The sequence below is a fragment of the Coregonus lavaretus genome (genome assembly GCF_964263955.1).
Source record: "Coregonus lavaretus genome assembly, chromosome: 34".
In the NCBI taxonomy this organism is placed as follows: domain Eukaryota; kingdom Metazoa; phylum Chordata; class Actinopteri; order Salmoniformes; family Salmonidae; genus Coregonus; species Coregonus lavaretus.
This window is the reverse complement of record NC_140021.1, coordinates 28,263,883-28,288,661: the sequence shown is the minus strand read 5'-3', so window position 1 is coordinate 28,288,661 and position 24,779 is coordinate 28,263,883. Positions and strand designations below refer to the sequence as shown.

General features: G+C 44.2%; 1 protein-coding gene across 1 annotated transcript in view; it reads right to left on the bottom strand.

Annotated features, from left to right (window-relative positions):
• LOC311108909 (receptor-type tyrosine-protein phosphatase N2-like) overlaps window positions 1-24,779 on the bottom strand; it is a gene marked incomplete at both ends in the record, with an annotated part of 289,302 nt that overhangs the window by 189,535 nt on the left and 74,988 nt on the right. The window contains 6 exons of the mRNA XM_084151698.1: window positions 638-724; window positions 5,481-5,992; window positions 8,217-8,245; window positions 9,503-9,766; window positions 10,005-10,461; window positions 13,036-13,280. Of these exons, the coding sequence (XP_084007824.1) occupies window positions 638-724; window positions 5,481-5,992; window positions 8,217-8,245; window positions 9,503-9,766; window positions 10,005-10,461; window positions 13,036-13,280 (1,594 nt within the window). The remainder of the gene's footprint in view (window positions 1-637; window positions 725-5,480; window positions 5,993-8,216; window positions 8,246-9,502; window positions 9,767-10,004; window positions 10,462-13,035; window positions 13,281-24,779) is intronic.

Below are 24,779 nucleotides of genomic sequence, written 5' to 3'. Positions count from 1 at the left end.
GCTTTGAGGCGGATATGTTTTGTCAAAGTGGGCATGGTGTGACTGGAAATGTGTCTCTAAATTTGCTTGTTTAAAACAATTGACTGCCTTCTGGCAATCTGCAGTTGCTATATCCATTTTAGGACTTGAAAGTAATGATATATATAGCCATTGATTCTAGAAGAATATAAGTCATAAATGCCTCATGAGCTTAGTGAATCTCTCTTACCCCACCAGAAACCAAAATATAAACTTGTTTTACTCCAAAGGATGTAATGTAAACAAAGTAACTGTAAACAAACACAGCTTCAAAACATCGTTTGAAGTATCATTTAGATTTCATGGATGGTCAGTCCTTTCATCCATAGCTCCGTCTATGAATTTCAGAGTGGTTATATTTCTCCAGCCCCATCCTTGAGCTGTTTATCAAAACAGTGGCTGGGTGCGCACTTTCTTATTGTTTAAACTGTAGATTGCCCCTTTAAGACATAGACAACCAGATGAGGGGAGTTTCTACCCAATCAATGACCTTCATTGATCAATCAAGTACAAGGGAGGAGTTTGACTCCCCTGGTTTAGAATGTTATGTCAACAATACTTTCCAGTCCCACTCATCAACAACAACAACAACACAAGGTGTGTGTCCTGTAATACATACGAGAGGTGGAGGATGTCGGCCACATGGAGGTTGATCCTCCGACCAACATGTTCCATCAGGTCCAAGCCCTGGTCAGAGGTGAGGGAGCTGGGGGGAGGGCAGACAGAGAGAGACCAGGGTATCAGACATGAAGCTGCTTTATATTACAACCAACCAGTCACAGAACCGGCAACAACCAGCCCTATTAGCATGGCTGGGTTTCCACATCGCACTTACATGTACATAAAATAACAATTAAGACACACACAACCAAGCTCGCATACACACACAATGTACAGATGTGCACACACACACACACACACACACACACATTATAGATGTGCATGCATACACGCATGCACGCAAGCACACAAACGCAAGCACACACACAAACAGCCTTGCACCAGTGGAATAGGGATCAGGTGCATCTTCGGGCTTGGTAAATAACCTGCATTTTCCAGCAATGAGACAAGCAATAAGGTGCAAATGGAGCCCGTGTGAGGTGTAATGGCTGTATCATATAGGCGTGCTTCACTCACACTCTCTCTCTCACACTCACACACACACGCACGCACACACACACACAGAGTGAGACGAATAATAATGTGAAAATGGAATGGATGTGTGAAAGTGTAATGGCTCCATGATAAAGCCATGCTCCATCTGAGCTCAGTCCAGTGGCTGCTCTCTCACTCAGAGAGGAATTCGCCCAAGGAAACAGAGTCTGAATCCCAAATGGCACCCTATTCCCTACATAGTGCATTACTTTTGATCAGATCTATGGGACTTGGTCAAAAGTGGGCACTGTACAGGGAATAGGGTGTCATTTTGGACTTAGCCAGAGCAAACAAAGGCATTTTGTAGGCGGATGCTCTGTGTGCAAGAAATTACAGGGCTAAACACAGATCATTGGAGTGAAAGATTAAATATAAAGTGCCTTCAGAAAGTATTCACACCCCTTGACTTTTTCCACATCTTGTAGTGTTACAAAGTGGGATTCAAATTTAATTGTCTTTTTTTTGTCAAAGATCTACACAAAATACTCTGTAATGTCAAAGTGGAAGAAAAATGCTAGAAAATATATATTTATTCGTTTTTCTCGATTACTTGAGCACATTTGTTCAAACAGAATTCACTTTTTCAAAACAATTAACACACAGCCCCAAACTGAAACACGTTGGCCAAAATGACACGTTTCATTTGCAAAATGCATTAAGACTCTCAAAACATTAAATACATGACACAAAATCAACTACCTCCATCAAAACATACAACTTGTTCTCTAATTAAAAGTTATTTCAATCAATTGTTACACAATGGCCCAATAAAACCTGCAACTATCAATATACCCTAACATGGTTAACCCTCTTTTATATGTCTGTGCCATTTGTTGATACTATAATTATAGTATGCACCATAAAAGGTTAGTAAACATATTATCACAGCATGAGCTGTATTATTTTTTCCTAAAATGATTTTACCAAAGATGACCAATGCAGAAAGAATGTCACTCAAGTGCATGAATATCCAGAAACAAAAGAGTTTATTTGACCTTTTTCCATTTTAACTGAGAGCTGAACTATCTTCCTCTATGGGCCCCTCTACCTCTCCTTTGTCCTTGCCCTTGGCCTCTTAATCCATTCTTGCAAACAACAACTCAGAGCTGACCTCTTTAATGCATGAATAAGGACTGATTGCTGATTGAACAATTGTGCAAAGAAGTTTGCAGAAGAGTGCAGTGGTTCACATTCATGGGAGTCATTTATATCAGCTGTGACAAAATATTTGAAATTTGTTTGTCATGATTTACTCTACTGAGCTTTGCGTCTTTTGTAGAGAGTTGTGTTTAATGTTTTGCAAAAACGTGCTTAGCATTAGCATTGTGTGTAAAAGCAATGAGAAATGACTTACGGTTTTAGAAAAAATAATACTGTTGTGCTCATTAGGTTATGATGGAGATCAAGTGGACCCCAGTTTCATTAAATGTATTTTAGCGATCAAGAAAAACTGTAATGGAAAATAAAACACTAATATATCTTGATTAGACAAGTATTCAACCTGAGTCAATACATGTTAGAATCACCTTTGGCAGCGATTACAGCTGTGACTCTTTCTGGGTAAGTCTCTAAGAGGTTTGCAAACGTGGATTGTACAATATTTGCCAATTATTCTTTAAAAAATTTGACAAGCTCTGAAAGGTTGGTTATTGCTCATTGCTAGACAGCCATTTCCAAGTCTTGCCATAGATTTTCAAGCCAATTTATGTCAAAACTGTAACTATGCTATGCCAGTCAGGAACATTCAGTGTTGTCTCTGTAAGCAACTCCAGTGTATATTTGGCCTTGTGTCTTAGGTAATTGTCCTGCTGAAAGTGTCTGTTAGAAAGCAGAATTAACAAGGTTTTCCTCTAGGATTTTGCCTATGCTTAGCTCTATTGCGTTTATTTTTATCCTAAAAAACTCTCTAGCCTTGCCGATGACGAGCATACCCATAACATGCTGCAGCCACCACCATGCTTGAAAATATGAAGAGTGGTACCCAGTGATGGGTTGTGTTGGATTTGCCCAAAACATAACGCTTTGTATTCAGGACAAAAAGTTCATTTGTTTTGCACAATTTTTGCAGTATTTCTTTAGTGCCTTATTGCAAACAGGATGCATGTTTTGGAATAATGTATATTCTGTACAGGCGTCCTTCTTTTCACTCTATCATTTATGTTAGTATTGTGGTGTAACTACAATGTTGATACATCCTCAGTTTTGTCCTATCACAGCCATTAAAGTCTGTAACCATTTTAAAGTTACCATTGGCCTCATGGTGAAATCCCTGAGGGTTTTCCTTCCTCTCCGGCAACTGAGTTAGGAAGGACGCCTGTATCTTTGTAGTGACTGGGTGTATTGATACACCATCCAAAGTGTAATTAATAACTTCACCATGTTCAAAGGGATATTCAATGTCTGCTTTTTATTTTACTTTTACCCATCTACCAATAGGTGCCCTTCTTTGTGAGGCATAGGAAAACCTCCCTGGTCTTTGTGGTTGAATCTGTGTTTGAAATCCACTGCTCGACCGAGGGACCTTACAGACAATTGTATATGTGGGGTACAGAGATGAGGTAGTCATTCAAAAATCATGTTAAACACTATTATTGCACACAGAGTGAGTCCATGCAACTTATTATGTGACTTGTTCAGCACATTTGTACTCCTGAACTTATTTAGGCTTGCCATAACAAAAGTGTTGAATAGACATTTCAGCTTTTAATTTTTCAATAATTTGTAAACATTTCTAAAAACATAATTCCACTTTGACATTATGGGGTGTTGTGTGTAGATCAGTGACATAAAATCTCAAATGAATCAATTTTAAATTCAGGCTGTAACAACAAAATCTAGAAAAAGTAAAGGGGTGTGAATACTTTCTGAAGGAACAGTACATTATGTAGACTGCACAATATATCGTACAGATTATGCATCATCTTTCTTGCTTTTTGGGGGGTCTTTCTTTTGTCATATGTTTTGCCTTTAAAGGATTAAAGGACTTTTGTAAGACTAAGATAATATTGGGCTAAAAGAGACCGTACCAACCAATAACAATACACAAAATTGTAAATCTAAACTGGTGTGCATCCTCAGATAGTTTACTGGCCAGATAGTTTACTGGTGTAACATCCTCAAATATCGTATTACATCTATCACCATGAGGTACTTGATTTACTCTACCTTTAAGAAAGTGAGGTTCTCTTTGTTTCTGTTTTGAGAGCTTTAGAAAGTTAAAGATTCAACCAAGTGATTCAAGACACGTTCGGCTCCCTCTGCTGCAATTCTAATAACTGGAGAGCTCCAGGAGTGACTTGGTTGTTGATGCTAGCACTTTTCCTCTTGGTTCTCTTTCTCACATCCCCCCACCACAATGTCAGGAGCTGTCAGATAAGCAAGTTAGCCTGGCCCCACTGCGGGTGGGGAAGGAGGTGGGGATAACAACTGTGCAATCATCAGGTCTGCAGCAAACTCTGGAGACCGCGGCAGGCAGGTTCCTGCTAGCTACAGCAGCATCGGGCTGGGGATGCAGGAAGAGGGGGAGGAGAAGGAGGAAGAGAGAGAGAAAAGTCTGGAAGGTGAACTGTTCCTCTTGTCTCCCCTGACTGTGTGTGTGTGTGTGTGTGTGTGTGTGTGTGTGTGTGTGTGTGTGTGTGTGTGTGTGTGTGTGTGTGTGTGTGTGTGCGTGTGTGTGTGCGTGCGTGCGTGCGTGCGTGCGTGTGGGCGCACGCGTGCAGTGGTGTGTCTGAGATGTGGCCCATCATGGCCAGTGGCGAGCGCCCCCCAAGAAAGCGAGAGGCGTGCTATTGAACAGGTAAAGGACAGCGCTCTGACACTCTGCCTGATAACGGCAGAAAGGGATTTGAGAAAGTGCCACGGGCGAAACACAGTCGATAGAAACCTATCTTGCGGTGAGCCGAGTGGAGACTGACTCTGGTGCCCTTTGCTGATACCATATCATCATTAACGCTGTAATACGGTGCGGTAATACCCACACACCTAAGGACTTATCATCACAGCTATTGTGCCCAAGTGCACCACCAAGGATATCAAGCGATCATTCTCTATAAAAAGAAAACGTTTGTATATGTCTGGGATGTTTTGAAAGATGTATGGTTTTTCAACAGTAGCCTGAATTTAGGCAACAAAGATTGCTTCAGGTCTATATTAACCACAGTATGCCCAACAATAAAAAAATATATGAGGTGAATAGAGAAAACAGGAAACACACAGAGCTGGAGATAACTGCTCATTGTGAAGTGAGAGTATAAAGACATACATTATGTTTGGTAAATGGCAGCAAGTATAATCTTCACCATACTCACTCTGTGTCTGTAATGATGTAGCCAAAGTCGCTGTGGTGGTCTTTCCCTCGCAGTGACTTTGAGTAAGCTTTGACCCCCATATGCACCACCTCCTCCTCCTGGAGTCGAATGTCCTGTTTCTGTGGTTCTGCTAGGAGATTCTTCTTCTGTGGTTTATCTACCAGGACGTCTGTCTCAGCCTCCGGAGGGGGAGCTTTGGTACCGTGGATCCACCTCTCCACCTCAGAGTCTATAAGGGATTCAGAACCCTGGACATCCATCGGTTGGTCTGGAGATCCAACCTTTCCTCCTATGGCCATGTTCCTCTCCTCCCAGGGGTGTGGTACAGGTACCTGGCCCTGTGTGGTCCTGCTTCTCACATTCTCCAGACCCACTGTTCTCTGGCCCTCAATGGAGGGGCCGCCTGCTGCTACTGGGGCCCCGGCACCATCAACCTCCATCTGGGCATCTGGCGCATCACTGAAGGGGTCCATGTTGAGGTACTCCAACAGCTTACTGACGAAGCCTGTTTCCTGTGGTAGGATATGATAACCATAGACATAGAATCACTTCTAAAATGGCCGCCAGTCCACCCATTACAGACCCATTGACTTGAATGGGAATACCCTTTCTAGTGATTCTATTTCTATGATAGCAACAAAAGTCTCAAACACCATGATTGTGTAATGAAACCATAAAAAGTAGTGCACCTAAACTGAAATCTGGTGTTTGGAGGGTGTTTGAATGTAAACCCAATGCAAGTGTTTTAATACTCAGAATGTTTTTTTTTTAAAACAGAAATATAGAACTCTGAAACACCCAAAGTGATTCTTCAACCTGAATATTGGTGTTTTTATGAGAGCGTTGTGAAAACACTTTTTGGGGTTTCAGTGCATGTAAAAGGCAGTATCAAAACACAAAAACTGTGTTTCTCATACAATCAATGGTTCAGAAATGCAAATGGTTTATAGCCTACATTTTGACTGATGATAAGGGCCTATGGAGAATATATTTTGTGGAATTCCACTTTTTTTTTAATGATTTATTTTAACAGATTAGAAACAGGAGGGGCAGTAAGATGGTACATTTCGTTGAGATTTTACCCGCACAGCCATACTAAGATTTTATTCTGGGTTGAATTGAAATAGAAAAAATCATACACTTAACAAATATGAATGCAAGTCGTGCAGAGCCTGTGGTCTAGCAGTAACGCACCCGGCTTAGACAGGACATCCCTCTCCCCACCGAAGACCGGGGTTAGATTCCCCGCTCCAACCCTTCAATCTGTTTCTCCCACCTATCTGTATCCGCTATGTCATATCATAACTGTGTCAAAATATATTAGAAATAAGTTATGCAAGTCGTTTCAATATCATTTTAACAAAATAATGTAAATCTTTCATTAGGATAACCAAAGAGAGACAATAAATTTACATTTTTTAAAATTATTTTTTTGATTAATTGATTGAACTCATTGGAAGTCTTTGGTTGTAATCTCCTTGCATTTCCTATCTTGCCACGTGAATGTTTTTAGAGGATTGTGGGTAATTCAACCTTTTTAGACTTTATGATTCTTTCACAAATTTTGTATAAATGTTTGAAGAAAGTATATTTCTATTTTAATATTAAGCTTGTTGTGCCATGAGGTGTAATGGGTCATGATGAACGGATATAAAAACCGTCAGGCAAATTGACCTTCAATGAGGACAGCACCCATTCCCATATTCATGCCTGTCAGTGGAAAGTGCAGTTCTATCAGGTTAATTGCCAGTTATTGGTTTGAACCCTGTGCTTGACAATGCCTGTCGAGATGGTATATAACGTCAACTCAAACGCATAAGACAATGTTGAACATTAAGACACTTAATATAAAGGGATATACTTCTGCACTAGACAGGATTCATAACATCGTAATGGTGTTTAGAAGCATTAGAGCACATGTCAAACTCATTCCATGGAGGTCCGAGTGTCTGCGGGTTTTCGCTCCTCCCTTGTACTTGACTGAAGAATGAAGGTCACTCATTAGTAAAAAGACTCCCCTGACCTGGTAGTCTAGGTCTTAATTGAAAGGAAAAAACTAAAACCTGCAGACACATGGCCCTCCATGGAATGAGTTTGACACCCCTGCGTTAGAGAGAGGAAACGAACCATGTCATGTTTCAAAACATCTCAGGATGATGTGTTTCAATACTCCAGCAAATGTAAGGTTTTGTCTCCTTCAAGTTGGTGGAAGCTCAGTTGCCACTAGTTTTGGTGTTACAAAGCACTTCATTTTAACAGTGTGTTATCTATTTTACTGCAAAGGTTTTGCTTTATAAGAAGAGTGAACCTATTTTTAAAGGGTGTTGTTCCATTACATAGTATAATAGTGTGTTTCCATTAAGTCTGAGGGTTTAAAGAAGAGATTAAATGAAAGTTCAACGTCAACTATTATTAACTCTTTCTTTTCCTTCCTTTCAGACATTATTCTGTTTCGACAGATACACTGGTTTCAAAATGGTGACTGAAATGTCGAAGCAAACAAATATAGCAAATATTTAATAGGAAACAGACAAGACAGAAAACTAGTTTTACAAACCTGATATTTTTATAAGAATCTCTTTGAAATCACAGTGAACAGATTGATATTCCTTCAGTTGAAAGTGGTAATTTACCTTCAAATGTCTTTCATTAGTGGTCTAGTTTTATATAGTCCTTTCATCAATGAGTGGCAATTTAAGGAGAGTTTGCAAAAAATATTATGTGAATTAGACCTACCTTGTCATCTGCATCCTCCATTGGTTGCCCTGTAAAAATCAGAATGTGTGAGGAGAAAACATTCACAAGAGGAAATACAAATTCCCATTGTTTTCCACAAAACTGTGGAAAATTATGCTTGCTAGTGAAGGCTTTACGGCTAATAACCAAACAATCTAAAACATTTCCACACAGGTTTTACTTTACTTTCACCCTGGTGATAAATGCAAGTGTACCTTTATGTCTGTGACTATGATCTCTTGTGGACAGTCTACGTAACATAAATGGTACTGTATCGTTAAGTCTGGGGCGGCAGGTAGCTTAGTGGTTAAGAGCATTGTGTCAGTAACCGAAAGGTCGCTGGTTCTAATCCCCGAGCCGACTAGGTGAAAAATCTGTCGATGTGCCCTTGAGCAAGGCACTTAACCCTAATTGCTCCTGTAGGTCACTCTGGATAAGAGCGTCTGCTAAATGAAAATAAAAAAGGTGTCTGCATATTTTGGAAGGGGAGGGGACATTTGGCCCATAGACTTGACTGGAACTTGCAGAGAGAGGTGGGTGGAGCTACCTTCCTGCTTCAGCTCCTCGTTCTAGTCTTTCCCCCAGAACCTATTTGAATAGTTGGCGTAAGATTTTTGTTCTGGGTTGCCCAGATTAGTCTGACCATTTTTTGTGAAATGTGTGCTGTGATATACACTGAGTGTACAAAACATTAAGGACACCTGCTCTTTCCATGATATAGACTGACCAGGTGAATCCAGGTGAAAGCTATAATCCCTTATTGGAGACAGGTTAAAGAATGATTTTTAAGCCTTGAGACAATTGTGTATGAGTGCCATTCAGAGGGTGAATGGGTGAGACAAAATATTTAAGTGCCTTTGAACAGGGTATGGTAGTAGGTGCCAAGCGCACCGGTTTGTGTCAAGAACTGCAACGCTGCTGGGTTTTTCACTCTCTACAGTTTCCTGTGTGTCAAGAATGGTCCACCACCCAAAGGACATCCAAACAACTTGGCACAACTGTGGGAAGCATTGGAGTCAACATGGGCCAGCATCCCTGTGGAACGCTTTTGACACCTTGTAGAGTCCATGCCACAATGAATTTAGGCTATTCTGAGGGCAAAAGGCTTCGCAAAAGGCTTCGGTGCAACTCAATATTAGGAAGGTGTCCTTAATGTTTTGTACACTCAGTGTATATTGCATATAAGTGAAGTGTGGTATGTCTTGTGATGTATTACTATAATGTATGTACCCCAGGAATGTTGCCAAGCAAATTTCCCTATGAGACAGGAAAGTATTCATTCATACCTTGAAGCCTTGCATCTTGCCCCAACATGTCGTTTTGGTCCTCCTCATCCTGGTCCTTGGAAGGTAAGGGCTCTCTCTTCATCTGTCTGTCCCGTATGGGTCCCATGACCCTGGGCTTAGCTCTGGATCCAGGCCCCTCCCCATCCACCACATGCAGGGCCTCAGAGATGACGTCTGCCAGCTGTTTCAGGTCTTTACCCATCAAACCGTCCATGTTTACTCTCTGCCTTCCCAGCTGGTTGACCATGTTCTGGATGAACCGTTCTGAGGGAGAGGGTAGAAAGGAGGAACACAGAGAAAGGGACATTTGAGATCCACTATAACTGTCCAGTAGCTTTGATATTCACAGAACTACGGTTGCCTCTAAATGAATAAAATATCATAAAATAACTTAGAAATTCTATTTTTTGTGTGTGTGGATCCACTACAAATGAATCTGATGTTCACAGAAGCACACAGGACAGTGCAAACACAAATCATTGTGGAAAAAAGAGGACCTTACCATCCACCGTACTGAGCTGTTCCTTGGGCAACTGATGGTTGGAAACAGCCTTGAAGAGAAGCCTGTCTATGTTGGGCCTTGGAGGTTTGGAGCCACTGCCACCAAGTCGTGTCTGGGGTTCCACCTGACCACCAGAGCTTACAGGGCTGACATAGCTGACATAGTGGAGCTTCCCCTTGGATCCCACCACTGATCCCACCACTGCCCCTGGTACTGGGCGGCTCTGGGTGTGTGCTGCCCCTGACAGGTAGCGCTCCAGCTGGGCAGCCAACCCCCTGGCACTCCCCCTGGCACTCCCCCTGGCACTCCCTGGCTGCTGGCTGGAGTAGGCTGTCTCCACTGGGGGTCTCCAGCTTCCCACGGCCCCCTGTGTGAAGACCTTACCCCCCTGGGGCGGCTCTGCAGACTGCAGACTGTCAAACGTAGACTTTCCCTTCTTGGGCTGGAAGTCTTCATTCTGTAACACAACCATGTTTATCAACTGCCCTTGAAAATTGCATATGGAAATTCTAAAGAAGATAGTGTCACTCAATAGCCATTTTGTGCATTTTCAGAACAGATTTTCAAAAACACTTATCTCCCCCATCAACAGAGCACCACTAGCTTCTCATAAACCAACCTAGAAACTACTGCATTAAAGCAGTAGATTCAAAAGAAAGACATTTGACAATGACAAGCATTAACAATATATACACCACCGTTCAAAAGTTTGGGGTCACATAGAAATGTCCTTGTTTTCCATGAAAACATACATGAAATGAGTTTGAATAGGAAATATAGCAAAATGCAGGTTAGAAATAATGATTTTTAATAGAAATAATAATTGTGTCCTTCAAACTTTTCTTTCGTCAAAGAATCCTCCATTTGCAGCAATTACAGCCTTGCAAACCTTTGGCATTCTAGTTGTCAATTTGTTGAGGTAATTTGAAGAGATTTCACCCCATGCTTCCTGAAGCACCTCCCACAAGTTGTATTGGCTTGATGGGCACTTCTTACGTACCATACGGTCAAGCTGCTCCCACAACAGCTCAATATGGTTGAGATTTACATTTTTTACATTTTTAGTCATTTAGCAGACGCTCTTATCCAGAGCGACTTACAGTTAGTGAGTGCATTCATTTTTTTTGTTTTTCTTTCATACAGATCCGGTGACTGTGCTGGCCACTCCATTATTGATTGAATACCAGCTGACTGCTTCTTCCCTAAATAGTTCTTACATAGTTTGGAGCTGTGCTTTGGGTCATTGTCCTGTTGTAGGAGGAAATTTGCTCCAATCAAGCACCGTTTACAGGGTATGGCATGGCGTTGCAAAATGGAGAGATAGCCTTCCTTCTTCAAGATCCCTTTTACCCTGTACAAATCTCCCACTTTACCACCACCAAAGCACCCCCAGACCATCACATTGCCTCCACCATGCTTGACAGATGCAAATGTTCTTCTTTGTGATCCGAACACCTCAAACTTCGATTTGTCTGTCCACAACACTTTTTTCCAATCTTCCTCTGTCCAGTGTCTGTATTCTTTTGCCCATCTTAATCTTTTATTTTTATTGGCCAGTCTGAGATATGGCTTTTTCTATGCAACTCTGCCTAGAAGGTCAGCATCCCGGAGTCGACTCCTCACTGTTGACGTTGAGACTGCTGTTTTGCGGGTACTATTTAATGAAGCTGCCAGTTGAGGACCTGTGAGGCGTCTCTTTCTCAAGCTAGACACTCTAATGTTTGTCCTCTTGCGCAGTTGTGCACCGGTGCCTCCCACTCCTCTTTCTATTCTGTTTAGTGCCTGTTTGCGCTGTTCTGTGAAGGGAGTAGTACACAGCATTGTACGAGATCTTCAGTTTCTTGGCAATTTCTCGCATGGAATAGCCTTCATTTCTCAGAACAAGAATAGACTGACGAGTTTCAGAAGAAAGTTCTTTGTTTCTGGCCATTTTGATTCTGTAATCGAACCCACAATTGCTGATGCTCCAGATACTCAACTAGTCTCAAGAAGGCCAGTTTTATTGCCTCTTTAATCAGCACAACAGTTTTCAGCTGTGCTAACATAATTGCAAAATGGTTTTCTAATGATCAATTAGCCTTTTAAAATAATAAACTTGGATTAGCAAACACAACGTGCCATTGGAACACAGGACTGATGGTTGCTGATAATGGGCCTCTGTACACCTATGTAGATATTTCATTAAAAATCAGCCGTTTTCAGCTACAATAGCCATTTAGAACATGAATAATGTCTACACTGTATTTCTGATCAATTTGATGTTATTTTAATGGACAAAAAAATGGCTTTTCTTTCGAAAACAAGGACATTTCTAAGTGACTCCAAACTTTTGAACGGTAGTGTACATTGACACAATTAACACAAGGATAAGGTGTTAGACCCCTAGGCTCTGATAATCAGTGTGTATGCTATCTTTCTACTTTATGTTGTTCTGTCCCTAGAGATAATGCGATTCTCCCCAGCTCAGTAGTATTGGGAGACCCTAATGGTATTAACCCAGCAGGATGGGCCTCCACCGTTCATGCTAACCATGTTTGTCATCCTCTATCCCACAATGCAACAAAGAACCCTGCCTCGTTATGAAGGAGGATCCTGAACTCCTGAACTCTGGACGCCGCCATCGCTATGGTAACACATGAATAGGAAATATCCAGGCAACTTTGGGGTTGGCTGGGTTGCGGGGCAACCCCCGGGGTTCTGCCTTAAATATGGTGATGAGATATATATAGTCAAGGAGTGATGGGACCCCCTTTCTAAATGGGCATCATCCATTCTCAGCGGGATTGTAAAGAGGAGAAACAGGAAACGAAAGCAGTGCAAAGACAACGTAGCTACCCCCTGCCAAGATGGTTTCTTCCTCTTATCCATTAGGATGGAAAGAAGATGAAAACATGGGGCCCCAAAAAAGGACATAGAGCCTCTGGTTTACCAAGGCCAGGGCCTCTCCCTCCATGGTCCCCTATAGCTACCAAACACAGGTGGTTTGGAACCATTCCCCTCCCATGGAATGGCTTTTCTATCGGGCCCTTACCTTAGTGAGGGGACCATCTCGCTGGGGCCCCTGGCGGGCAGTGCCAACAGACTGGGGAAGGAGACCAAGCTCTTGCAGGTACTTCTGGATGCTAAGCTCTGCCTTTCCAGTCTTGAGCTTCCTGGCTCCACCATAGCGTGTCAGGGAGGCAGAATGGGGGTCCGGCCTTTGGATAGGAACCTTGCGTAGCTTGGACAGCTCTCTGGAGATAATCTGCTGGGTGGTGGCATCCTGCCATGTCAACCCTAGAGAGATGGAGTCGAGTGAACCGATGTTAAACCATGGTCATATTCATTAGTGCACACATAGCAAAACGTTTTGCAACGGTAAAACGAAAACGAGCGTTTCCTATTGGACAAGTCCCTCCTCATTTCTGTCTGTTTTCTTCCATTTGGTGTCTAGTGTACACAACCCAAGTTACCGCTCTGTTCGTACAAGAATACCAACACACATTTTCCCGTGTTGATCCACAGCAAATTCTCCGGTGTTAAAAGAGAGTGTTAAATCAACACTGAAAGTGTGGAGTCTGTGGATCCATATATACACCGGAACAGTGTTAAATTAACACACTGCTTAGTGTAAAGCCTTATTCAAATATTTCCCAGAGTGCCTTGCCTTTCGAGTAAATTGTAGGGTTATCACCCATGACTGTATTTGTTTGTGACAGAGATGGTTGTTTCATTCATCCATTTTTGGTCCCATGGACTTCACCAAGTGAGATCCTAAGCGAATATGTTATCATAATTTATGTTTTTTTTTTAACACAATACCATATGTATTTCAAAAGGCCTTATTTTGAGGGCCTAGTTTTACCCTAATACAGGGGCATGAAACTCATACACGTCACTTTGAACTAAAACCACGCCCATCATTATCATATTTCCCAGCATGCTCTATTGCAGGTTGATTTTTAGAAATGTTTGTTTCAATATCTATGTTTGTGCATGTACATTGATTGATTAATTGATTGATGAATTAATTGAGTCCCAAGTAGATGGTGTGTAGATGGTTTGTAGATGGTTCGTAGATGTTCAGTAGACGTCAACATTTCAACTAACTATCCACTAACCCAACCCTAACCCTAGCCCTAACCCTTATCCTAACCCTAAACTTAACTCTTACCCTAACCCTTATTCTAAACCTAACCGTAAACATTAGCAAGCATTTGCTTATCAACAGATTGTTGATTGTAAGACCATCTGTAGATCATCTATATGGGACTACCCAAATAAAGTGTGACCCTAGCATCTTACAGTTTGATGTTCAAGGTTGGCCTTGTGTGCCTCATTATAAAAGTAAACACTGTACAGATAAATCACAATTATATTGGAAAACATTGAGAACCTTTTTTTTTTTACAGCAACAAAACAGAGGGTCATGCAATCAGTGAACACTGTAGCGTGGAGTTATCTGGCGGTGCCTCTCTTGAATTCTGATGGCAGTGAACCTGAGGAAAAGCAAAGCGATACATGGCACCCTCGCAGCAAGTCAACAAGCCCTGTGAGAATGTCACACCGCAGCCAAACGCAATGCCAACATCTCCACTAATTGCCAACACATACTCAGAATTCAAGGCTCCCGGGCAGGGGCACAACATAGCGCTGCCAAGGCCAGATGGAGCTACCCGGGCATTCCCTAAGAGCCAACAGGGACGGCTGCATTCCACTGCAAAAAAGCCCACAGAAATACCACCGATAATGTAATAATGCAGTGCAGTATCCATCTGCATGGGCAAAGATGGTCAGCCATGGAATGCAGTTTTACTGTTATTCTAATAGCATTGACAAAGTTAAAGGACAATTACACAACTTTTCAACCTCATATTCATTATCTCATTTTTTAAAATGTTTAGTCATTTTAGCAGATGCTCTTATCCAGAGCGACTTACAGTTAGTTAGTTAGTGAGTGCATACATTTTTTTTTTCTCATCTCCAGCACAATACCTGTGTCTACGTATGTGAAAACGGCGCGTTTCTATGATCTGTGGTTAAAAAGATAAGAAGAAAGATCCTAAATAATGATTCTCTGTGACATTAAAAGTAAAACAAACAGTGATTTTCAAAACCTGCAAAGCGTTTCTAGCCAGAGGGATGGGCTTTTCTTGCTCCTCACATCACCACGAATCTCATAGTGTTCGAAAATCACTGTTTTTAAAATATTTTAACTTTGATGTCATCAGGTAGAACTTTTTAACGTTATATGTTTTTCTACAAAACGTAGAAATACGCAATTTTCACATACAGTATGTAGACAATGGTATTGTGCTGGAGATAATGAAAATGAGGGTGAAAAGTGGTGCTTGCCCTTTAAGTTAATGAGAAGACTCGTTAATGGAATGTGTGGGTGTTATCCATAGACCATAGAATCCATGATATTTCACAACTATTTCAGACATTCTCTCCTACAAAGTTAACCTTTGTAGAGGTCCTATTTTTGAGAGACAAAGACACTAATGGAATTTGTGAATGATGGACATATAGAGCGGCAGGTAGCTTAGTGGTTAAGAGCGTAGTGCCAGTAACCGAAAGGCCGCTGGTTCTAATCCCCGAGCTGACTAGGTGAAAAATCTGTCGATGTGCCCTTGAGCAAGGCATGTAACCCTAATTGCTCCTGTAAGTCGCGTCTGCTAAATGACTGTAATGTAAAATGTAGAGGAGCACAATAGGCTAGCAGCCAGCTAGGGCAGGGATGTTTAACCAAAAGTGTCCACATACAGTATGACTTAATTAGCCTGGCCTCTCATCCAAAACACGACAGGTATGTTATAACGCTCATCTCTATTCATGACCACCACATTAAGTTTTGGAGCAATATCGATCTGCCACTGATTTATCACATGATACCTCTGACTAGACCGTGGAGCGTATAGGGTCGCGGTTGTGGAACGTAACCCGACCGTCAGCCCAATCACAACACATACCAATCTAATCAAACTGTATTTATCACAGTGAAATGCTTGCTTACAAGCTCTTTCCCAACGATGCAGAGTTAAATAAGAAAATAATATAAAAACAAATGAAATATAAAACACACAGGAATGAAGCTATATACAAGGAGTACCATAACCATTTCATTGTGCAGGGATACGTGATGATTGAGGCAGATATGTACATAAAGGCAGGGGTAAAGTGACTAGGCAACAGAATATATAATACTAAAAGTCAAAAGAAGTAGCAGCAGCGTATATGGTGTGTGTGTGTGTGCGTGTGTGTGTGTGAGTGTGTGGTGTCAGTACGTGTGATTCTGTGAGTGTGTTATGGGTTTATGTATGTATGTGTGTGTGTGTGTGTGTGTGTGTGTGTGTGTGTGTGTGTGTGAGTGTCAGTGTAAGTATGTGTGTGTGTGTGGATAGAGAACTGTGATGGTGCATATAGCCAGTGCAGGTAGAGTCAATGCAGATAGTCCATACAGATAGTCCGGATAGCCATTGATTAACTATTCAACAGTCTAATTCCTTGGAGATAGAAGCTGTCTCTGAGTCTGTTGGGCCATAGACCTGATGCTCCGGTACTGCTTGCCTGGCGGTAGCAAAGAGAACAGTCCATGGCTTGGGTGGCTGAGGTCTTTGGCAATTTTCTGGTCATTCCTTAGACACCGCCTGGTATAAAGGTCCTGGATGGCAGGGAGCTCAGCCCCAGTGATGTACAGGGCGGTCTGCACCACCCTCTGTAGAGCTTTGCATACATTTTTTGACTCCTAAATTAATTGTTGTTTTGTTGTTATTTGAATCCCAGATTGCCTCTTTAAGTCTCAGTGGCAACAGCTGTGGTATTAAAAAACAAAAATAGAGAATTGTGATAGATTATTAAAAAATGTGTCCACCAACTAATGTTCAATTAATAATTCAACAACAAGTTTCAGACTAATTAATTGAGATGACAAGTGTTGAATAGAATAAAACAATTGCGCCAGGAAATTTCTAAAAATTAATCTACTTCAATCATCTTTCACGTTTTATTAGATTTAATGTCCCAAAACAAGACTCCTTTATTTTCCACAGTTAAGTTCCATATTGCTTTTTTATTTTTGCTATAATGTGTGTACACAGCAAATTCTCCAGTGTTAAATCAACACAATACAATATGTTCCGTATTTCACATGGTCTTATTTTTAAGGTCTAGTTTTACCCTACAGGGGTCTGAAACTCATGCACATCACTATGAACCAAAACCACACCCATCATTATCATATTTCCTAGTACACTCTATTGCAGGTAAGATTTTTTGAATTGTTTTTTTCAATATCTATGTTTGTGCATTGATTGATTAATTCATATTATGCTATGCAAATATAAATGACATACATTTTCTAAATTAATCCAACTTACTTATTGCATCCATTACTGAAATGGTTGTTCCAGTTTAGATGGTTTAGGCAGACTCATATCTGAGTCTCCCCAACCTTGGCTATCATTCTTAATGCAGGTTGCAAGTGGTAAACAATTCAAAGAAGAATTACACAGTGCTTTGCAAGACAACACCATGTGACTTGAAGGACTGATGTAGCCTGCAAACCATGAATTTCAGGCCAGTGTATTACTCATAAAATAAAAAAGTTGCAAAAGGGGTACTACACTTGTTTCGTCCCTTTAAGTTACAGGTAGATAATATATAGGGTTCCACCACAGTGACAACAGCATTTGTAAGCAGTAATACTGTACTTCTACCATAGAGCACTTAAACTGGTACAACACTTCCTATCACGGGTGGCCAGAAATAACTACCTGAAAGCCACGCCCCCACTAAGCCATGCCTCCAACATAATTTCCCAGTGTGCATTGCCTTTTTGAGTGAATTGTAGAGTTGCTACACATGACTGTATTTGTTAGTGACAGAGACATGGTTGTTGGATTAATTCATCTTCAATCCTTTGCCTTCACCAATTGAGTTCCTAGGTGAATGTTATCATGAAATGTCATATCTCACAATACTTTATTTTGAGGCCTAGTGTAACCCGTGATGATTCTGTGCTTCCAACTTTGTGGCAACAGTTTGGGGAAGACCCTTTCCTGTTACAGCATGACAATGCTCCTGTCCACAACGTTAGGTCAATACAGAAATGGTTTGTCGGGTTTGGTGTGGAAGAACTTGACTGGCCTGCACAGCGCCCTGACTTCAATCCCATCGAACACCTTTGGGATAAACTGGAACAATGACTGCGAGCCAGGCCTAATCGCCCAACATCAGTGCCCGACCTCACTAATGCTCTTGTGGCTGAATGGAGCAAGTGGACCAACTCCATTGTAATGCCCATGATTTTGGAATGAGATGTTCGACAAGCAGATGTCCACATACTTTTGGTAATGTAGTTTATATATATTCTTATTTTAAATCAACCACCAGTAGAGCATGCTGGGAAATAAAATGATGGCCATGACTTCAGTTTAAAGAGATGTGTCTGATTTTCCAGCCCCTGCATTAGGGTAAAACTATGCCCTCAAATTAAGGCCTTGTTAAATAGACATGATATTGTGTTAAATATATTTTAACATATTCACTTAGAAGAAATATGACAAATAAAAGGATGAATGCAACAACCACTTCTCTGTCACTAACAAATACAGTCATGGGTGGTAACTCTACAATTCACTTGAAAAGGCAAGGCACTCTGGGAACTATACAAATAAGGTTTTACAATAAGCAGTGTGTTGAGAAATTCAGAATAACTGTGCAGATACAGAGGAAACAATAACTTCCGGTAGAAGGCAGATATACAAGATGGCGTATTGAATACACAGCGGTAAAAAACACCTCAAGATAAAAACATAATATTCAATATCAGTAAGTTATACTAAATATTAACATTTCATATATTCGAGGGTAATAACATTCAATCTAGATAATAACTGTCACGGATTCTGCCGAGGCTGCTCCCCCTCCTGGTACGAGCAGGCGTCGGCGGTCGCCGTCCCCGGAGTACTAGCTGCCACCGATCTATGTTTCTGTGTGTGATTGCTTTTGTCTGTCTGTCACACCTGTGTCCTATTGTGTATTCATCACCTGTCCTATAAGTTCCGTCTTTTTGCTTGGTAGGATTGTGTGTTGTTGTTCGCCTGTCGTTGTGCTGCGTGTTTTGTTTCTTGTTTGCATTTTTTGTGTTTTACGCATGTTGCGTAAATGCTCGCCTCTTGTTGTTTGAGGTCGTTTGTTTTCCGTTTCCTTTTGGAAATTTTGAGTAAACTCTGTTGGACTGAGCCTCGGTGTCCTGCGCCTGACTTCCACCACACATACACCTCACCTCATGACAGAACAACACACCATCTCCATGGAGTCAGCAGGAACAGCGGCGATACCCGATTCCTTGGAGGACCGGATTAATTACCAGGACGCCATGATCCGGCAACTCGAGGTCGCCATGGACGAGGTGTCCAACAGTCTGCGCCGGTTGATTAATCGGGAGGTGCCCACGCCTTCTCACACCATCCCAGCACCAACGGCCAGTCCTCCTCTCTCAGCACCGGAACCCAGTGGCATTCGGCTCTCGCTCCCGAGGGCATATGACGGTTCTGCAGCCGGGTGTCAGGGCTTTCTCCTACAGGTAGAACTTTACCTTGCCACCATACACCCGGCGCCCTCGGGATACGAGAGCGTCTCCGCCCTCATCTCCTGTCTCTCCGGGAAGGCGTTGGAGTGGGCCAACGCCGAATGGAGGGGAATAGACGCCGCCACCATCACCTACGCGGAGTTTTCCCGCCGCTTCAGGACTGTCTTCGATCATCCACCTGAGGGGAAAGCGGCGGGAGAGCGTCTATTCCACCTCCGACAGGGGAAGAGGAGCGCACAGGAGTTCGCACTGGAGTTCCGGACACTAGCAGCGGATGCGGGATGGAATGAGAGGGCCCTCATTGACCACTATCGGTGTAGCCTACGAGAGGACGTTCGTCGTGAGATGGCCTGCAGGGACACCAACCTGTCGTTCGACCAGCTGGTGGACATCTCCATCAGTCTAGACACCCTGCTGGCTACCCGCGGACGTCCCGAGTGGGGGTCGTCCATTCCATCCTCCAGCACCTCCGAGCCTATTCCTATGGAGCTCGGGGGTGCTGGCGCTAGAGAGAGGAGGAGGGAGAACCCGAGGAGGGCCAACCCCTGCACCAACTGTGGCCGTGGAGGACACACCACGGCCAGGTGCTGGGGAGGGTCTTCTGAGAGAGGGGACAACAGGTCACGCACTGGGGAGTCATTTCAGGTGAGTAGGCGCCCCACTTACCCAGAGCTCTCTGTTGGTCACATGAGTATTCCTGTGCGTTTTCCACAGGTGGCACCTCATTCCCAGCATAAGGCGCTAGTAGATTCAGGCGCAGCTGGGAACTTTATTGATCGTAAATTTTGTGCTAGGTTAGGAATTCCCCTTCGGCCGGTCGAAGTTCCATTCCCTGTCCATGCATTAGACAGCCGGCCGTTGGGGTCGGGTCTGATCAGGGATGTCACAGCACCGCTGACGATGACTACGCAGGGGGGTCATGAGGAGATCATTCAGTTCTATCTGATTGACTCTCCTGCGTACCCAGTGGTGTTGGGGCTTCCCTGGTTAAGTACCCACGATCCTACCATAGCGTGGCAACAGAGGGCTCTTATGGAGTGGTCTGCCCAGTGTGTAGGGAGATGTCTAGGTGTTTCCATAGGGGCGACCTCGGTAGAGAGTCCGAACCAAGTGCCCGCACTGCGCATTCCCCCCGAGTATGAGGATTTAGCACTGGTCTTTAGTAAATCGAGGGCAGCAAGGCTACCTCCTCATAGACAGGGGGACTGTGCGATAAATATCCAGACTGGAGCAGCTCTTCCCAGGAGTCATGTGTATCCCCTGTCTCAAGAGGAGACAGCGGCTATGGAGACATACATAGCCGAGTCCTTGGCACAGGGATACATACGGCCCTCTATTTCCCCAGTCTCCTCGAGTTTCTTCTTTGTGAAGAAGAAGGACGGGGGATTGCGCCCGTGTATTGATTATCGTAGTCTCAATCAGATTACAGTTAAATACAGCTACCCACTGCCACTGATTGCGACGATGACGGAATCATTACGCGGAGCGCGATTCTTCACAAAGTTAGATCTCAGGAGCGCGTACAATCTGGTGCGCATTAAGGGGGGGGATGAATGGAAGACAGCATTTAGTACCACCTCGGGTCATTACGAGTATCTCGTCATGCCATACGGGTTAATGAATGCTCCTTCAGTCTTCCAATCCTTTGTTGACGAGATTTTCCGGGACATGCATGGGCAGGGTGTAGTAGTTTACATCGACGACATCCTGGTGTACTCTTCTACACGAGCCGAGCATGTAGCCCAGGTGCGCCGAGTATTGAGACGACTGTTGGAGCATGACTTGTATGTCAAGGCAGAGAAATGCCTGTTCTTCCAGGAGTCCGTCTCCTTTTTGGGTTATCGGTTGTCCGCGTCTGGCGTGGAGATAGAGGTAGATCGGGTATCGGCTGTGCGTAATTGGCAAACTCCAACCACCGTAAAAGAGGTGCAGCGGTTCTTGGGTTTTGCTAATTACTACCGGAGGTTTATCCGGGGCTTTGGACAGGTTGCAGTTCCCATTACGTCCCTGCTAAAGGGGGGTCCGGTGCGCTTGCAGTGGTCAGCTGAGGCGGACAGGGCATTTGTCAAACTGAAGAACCTGTTCGCCTCGGCCCCGGTGCTGGCGCATCCGGATCCCTCTTTGCCTTTCCAAGTAGAGGTGGACGCGTCCGAGACCGGTATTGGGGCAGTCCTGTCACAACGGTCCGGCACGCCACCTAAGCTCCGCCCCTGTGCATTCTACTCTAAGAAGCTCAGCTCGGCGGAGCGCAATTATGACGTTGGGGACAGGGAGCTGTTAGCTGTAGTCCAGGCCCTAAAGGTGTGGAGGCATTGGCTTGAGGGGGCTCAACACCCTTTCCTCATTCTGACTGATCACCGTAACCTGGAGTACATCCGGGCAGCTAGGAGATTGAACCCTCGTCAGGCTAGGTGGAACATGTTCCTGACCCGGTTTGTTTTTAAGATCACATACATCCCTGGGTCCCAGAACGGTAAGGCAGACGCCCTGTCCCGGCAGTATGACACAGATGAGAGGTCCCTTGAGCCTATTTCCATACTGCCGGAGTCTTGTCTGGTGGCTCCGGTAGTATGGGAGGTCGATGCGGAAATCGAGCGGGCGCTGCGTACCGACCCTACTCCCCCCGAGTGTCCTGTGGGGCGGACGTACGTTCCGCTCGAGGTTCGTGATCGGCTTATTTCTTGGGCTCATACATCACCCTCCTCTGGACATCCTGGTATTGGTCGGACGGTGCACTGCCTTAGCGTAAAATACTGGTGGCCAACGTTAGCCAGGGATGTGAGGGTTTATGTCTCCTCCTGCTCGGTATGTGCCCAGTGTAAGGCACCTAGACATTTGCCCAGAGGTAAGTTACATCCTCTGCCCGTTCCACAACGACCATGGTCCCACCTCTCGGTAGATTTTGTGACCGATCTACCCCCTTCCCAGGGTAATACCACCATTTTGGTCGTTGTGGATCGGTTTTCTAAGGCCTGTCGTCTCCTCCCACTGCCGGGTCTCCCTACTGCCCTACAGACCGCCGAGGCCCTCTTTACCCACGTGTTCCGGCACTATGGGGTCCCCGAGGATATTGTGTCCGACCGAGGTCCCCAGTTCACCTCCAGAGTCTGGGGGGCTTTCATGGAACGCCTGGGGGTCTCGGTTAGCCTTACCTCGGGGTACCACCCAGAGAGCAATGGGCAGGTTGAACGTGTGAACCAGGATGTGGGTAGGTTTTTGAGGTCCTATTGCCGGGACCGGCCGGAGGAGTGGTCGAGGTATATCCCCTGGGCAGAGATGGCCCAGAACTCTCTCCGCCACTCCTCCACCGGATTAACACCTTTCCAGTGTATTTTAGGGTATCAGCCGGTCCTGGCACCGTGGCACGAGAGCCAGACCGAGGCCCCTGCGGTGGACGAGTGGATTCGGCGCTCGGAGGAGACGTGGGACGCTGCCCATGTCCATCTGCAGCGTGCCATCCGTCAACAAAAGGCGAGCGCCGATCGCCACCGCAGTGAGGGGCCGGTGTACGCACCGGGAGATCGAGTCTGGCTCTCGACTCGAAACCTGCCCCTCCGCCTGCCCTGCCGGAAGCTGGGTCGGCGGTTTGTGGGGCCCTTTAAAGTCCTGAGAAGGTTGAACGAGGTGTGTTACAGGTTACAACTGCCTATAGAGTACAAAAATATTAACCCCTCGTTCCATGTGTCTCTTCTCAGGCCGGTGGTAGCTGGTCCACTCCAGGAGAATGAGATAGGAGAGACCCCTCCGCCCCCTTTGGACATCGAGGGGGCCCCGGCGTACAGAGTCCGGACCATCTTGGACTCGAGGCGCCGGATGAGTGGTCTCCAGTATCTCGTGGAGTGGGAGGGGTACGGTCCGGAGGAACGGTGCTGGGTGCCCAGGAGGGACATCCTCGATCCATCCCTCCTGACTGATTTCCACCGTGGGCATCCCACGCGCCCGGGTCCGCGTCCTCCTGGCCGTCCCCGAGGCCGGGGTCGGCGCACGGCTGGAGCCGCGCGTCAAGGGGGGGGTACTGTCACGGATTCTGCCGAGGCTGCTCCCCCTCCTGGTACGAGCAGGCGTCGGCGGTCGCCGTCCCCGGAGTACTAGCTGCCACCGATCTATGTTTCTGTGTGTGATTGCTTTTGTCTGTCTGTCACACCTGTGTCCTATTGTGTATTCATCACCTGTCCTATAAGTTCCGTCTTTTTGCTTGGTAGGATTGTGTGTTGTTGTTCGCCTGTCGTTGTGCTGCGTGTTTTGTTTCTTGTTTGCATTTTTTGTGTTTTACGCATGTTGCGTAAATGCTCGCCTCTTGTTGTTTGAGGTCGTTTGTTTTCCGTTTCCTTTTGGAAATTTTGAGTAAACTCTGTTGGACTGAGCCTCGGTGTCCTGCGCCTGACTTCCACCACACATACACCTCACCTCATGACAATAACACAAAACAAATTATAAGGCTAGAGAAATTTATCGACAAATATTACAACACGCAACACCCAAACATGACGGAAGATAAACGAGGAGAATCAATCTCCAAGAGAAAACGCGACTCCTCGACTGATACAGATGATTTATGCTTTTCACCACTGGGACTGGTAAGTGTGGAAAGCGACTTGTAGAAGTCGATAAATGACAAACTGGGCATACTAGAGTTGGTCAGTAATGATGTAAAAGAGTTGAAGGCGAGTCTTGAAATGAGTGACGGAAAAGCTGCGATAATGGAGAGCGATACAAAAAAACTAAAAGGGACAGTCACTGGGATGGAATCGGACGTTAAGGAACTTAAAAAGGAGAACAACTTTCTGAGAAAAGCCTTCCTAGATATACAAACCAGATCAATGAGAGAAAATCTAGTACTTACGGGTATCCAGGAAAAAGAGGGAGAAATTACAGAAAAAACAGTGAAGGACTTCTTTCTTACAGCGCTTCAAATTCCACTCGAGGCTGTCGACAAAATCCAACTCGAACGTGTACACCTTTTCGGACAAAGAGGACAGAGATATGAGCGTCCAATCGTTGCCAAATTTGCTTTTTTTAAGGATAAAGTAATGGTTAAAAGCCTAGGTGAAAGACTTGCTGGCACGAAAATAGGCATGAATGCTCAGTTCCCGAGGGAGATTGCAGAACGGCGCAAAGTTCTGTACCCAATCTTCAAGGAAAATAGATGAAAAGGGAAGCGTGTTGCTCTTGTTGTCGATAAACTGTATATTGACAACCAA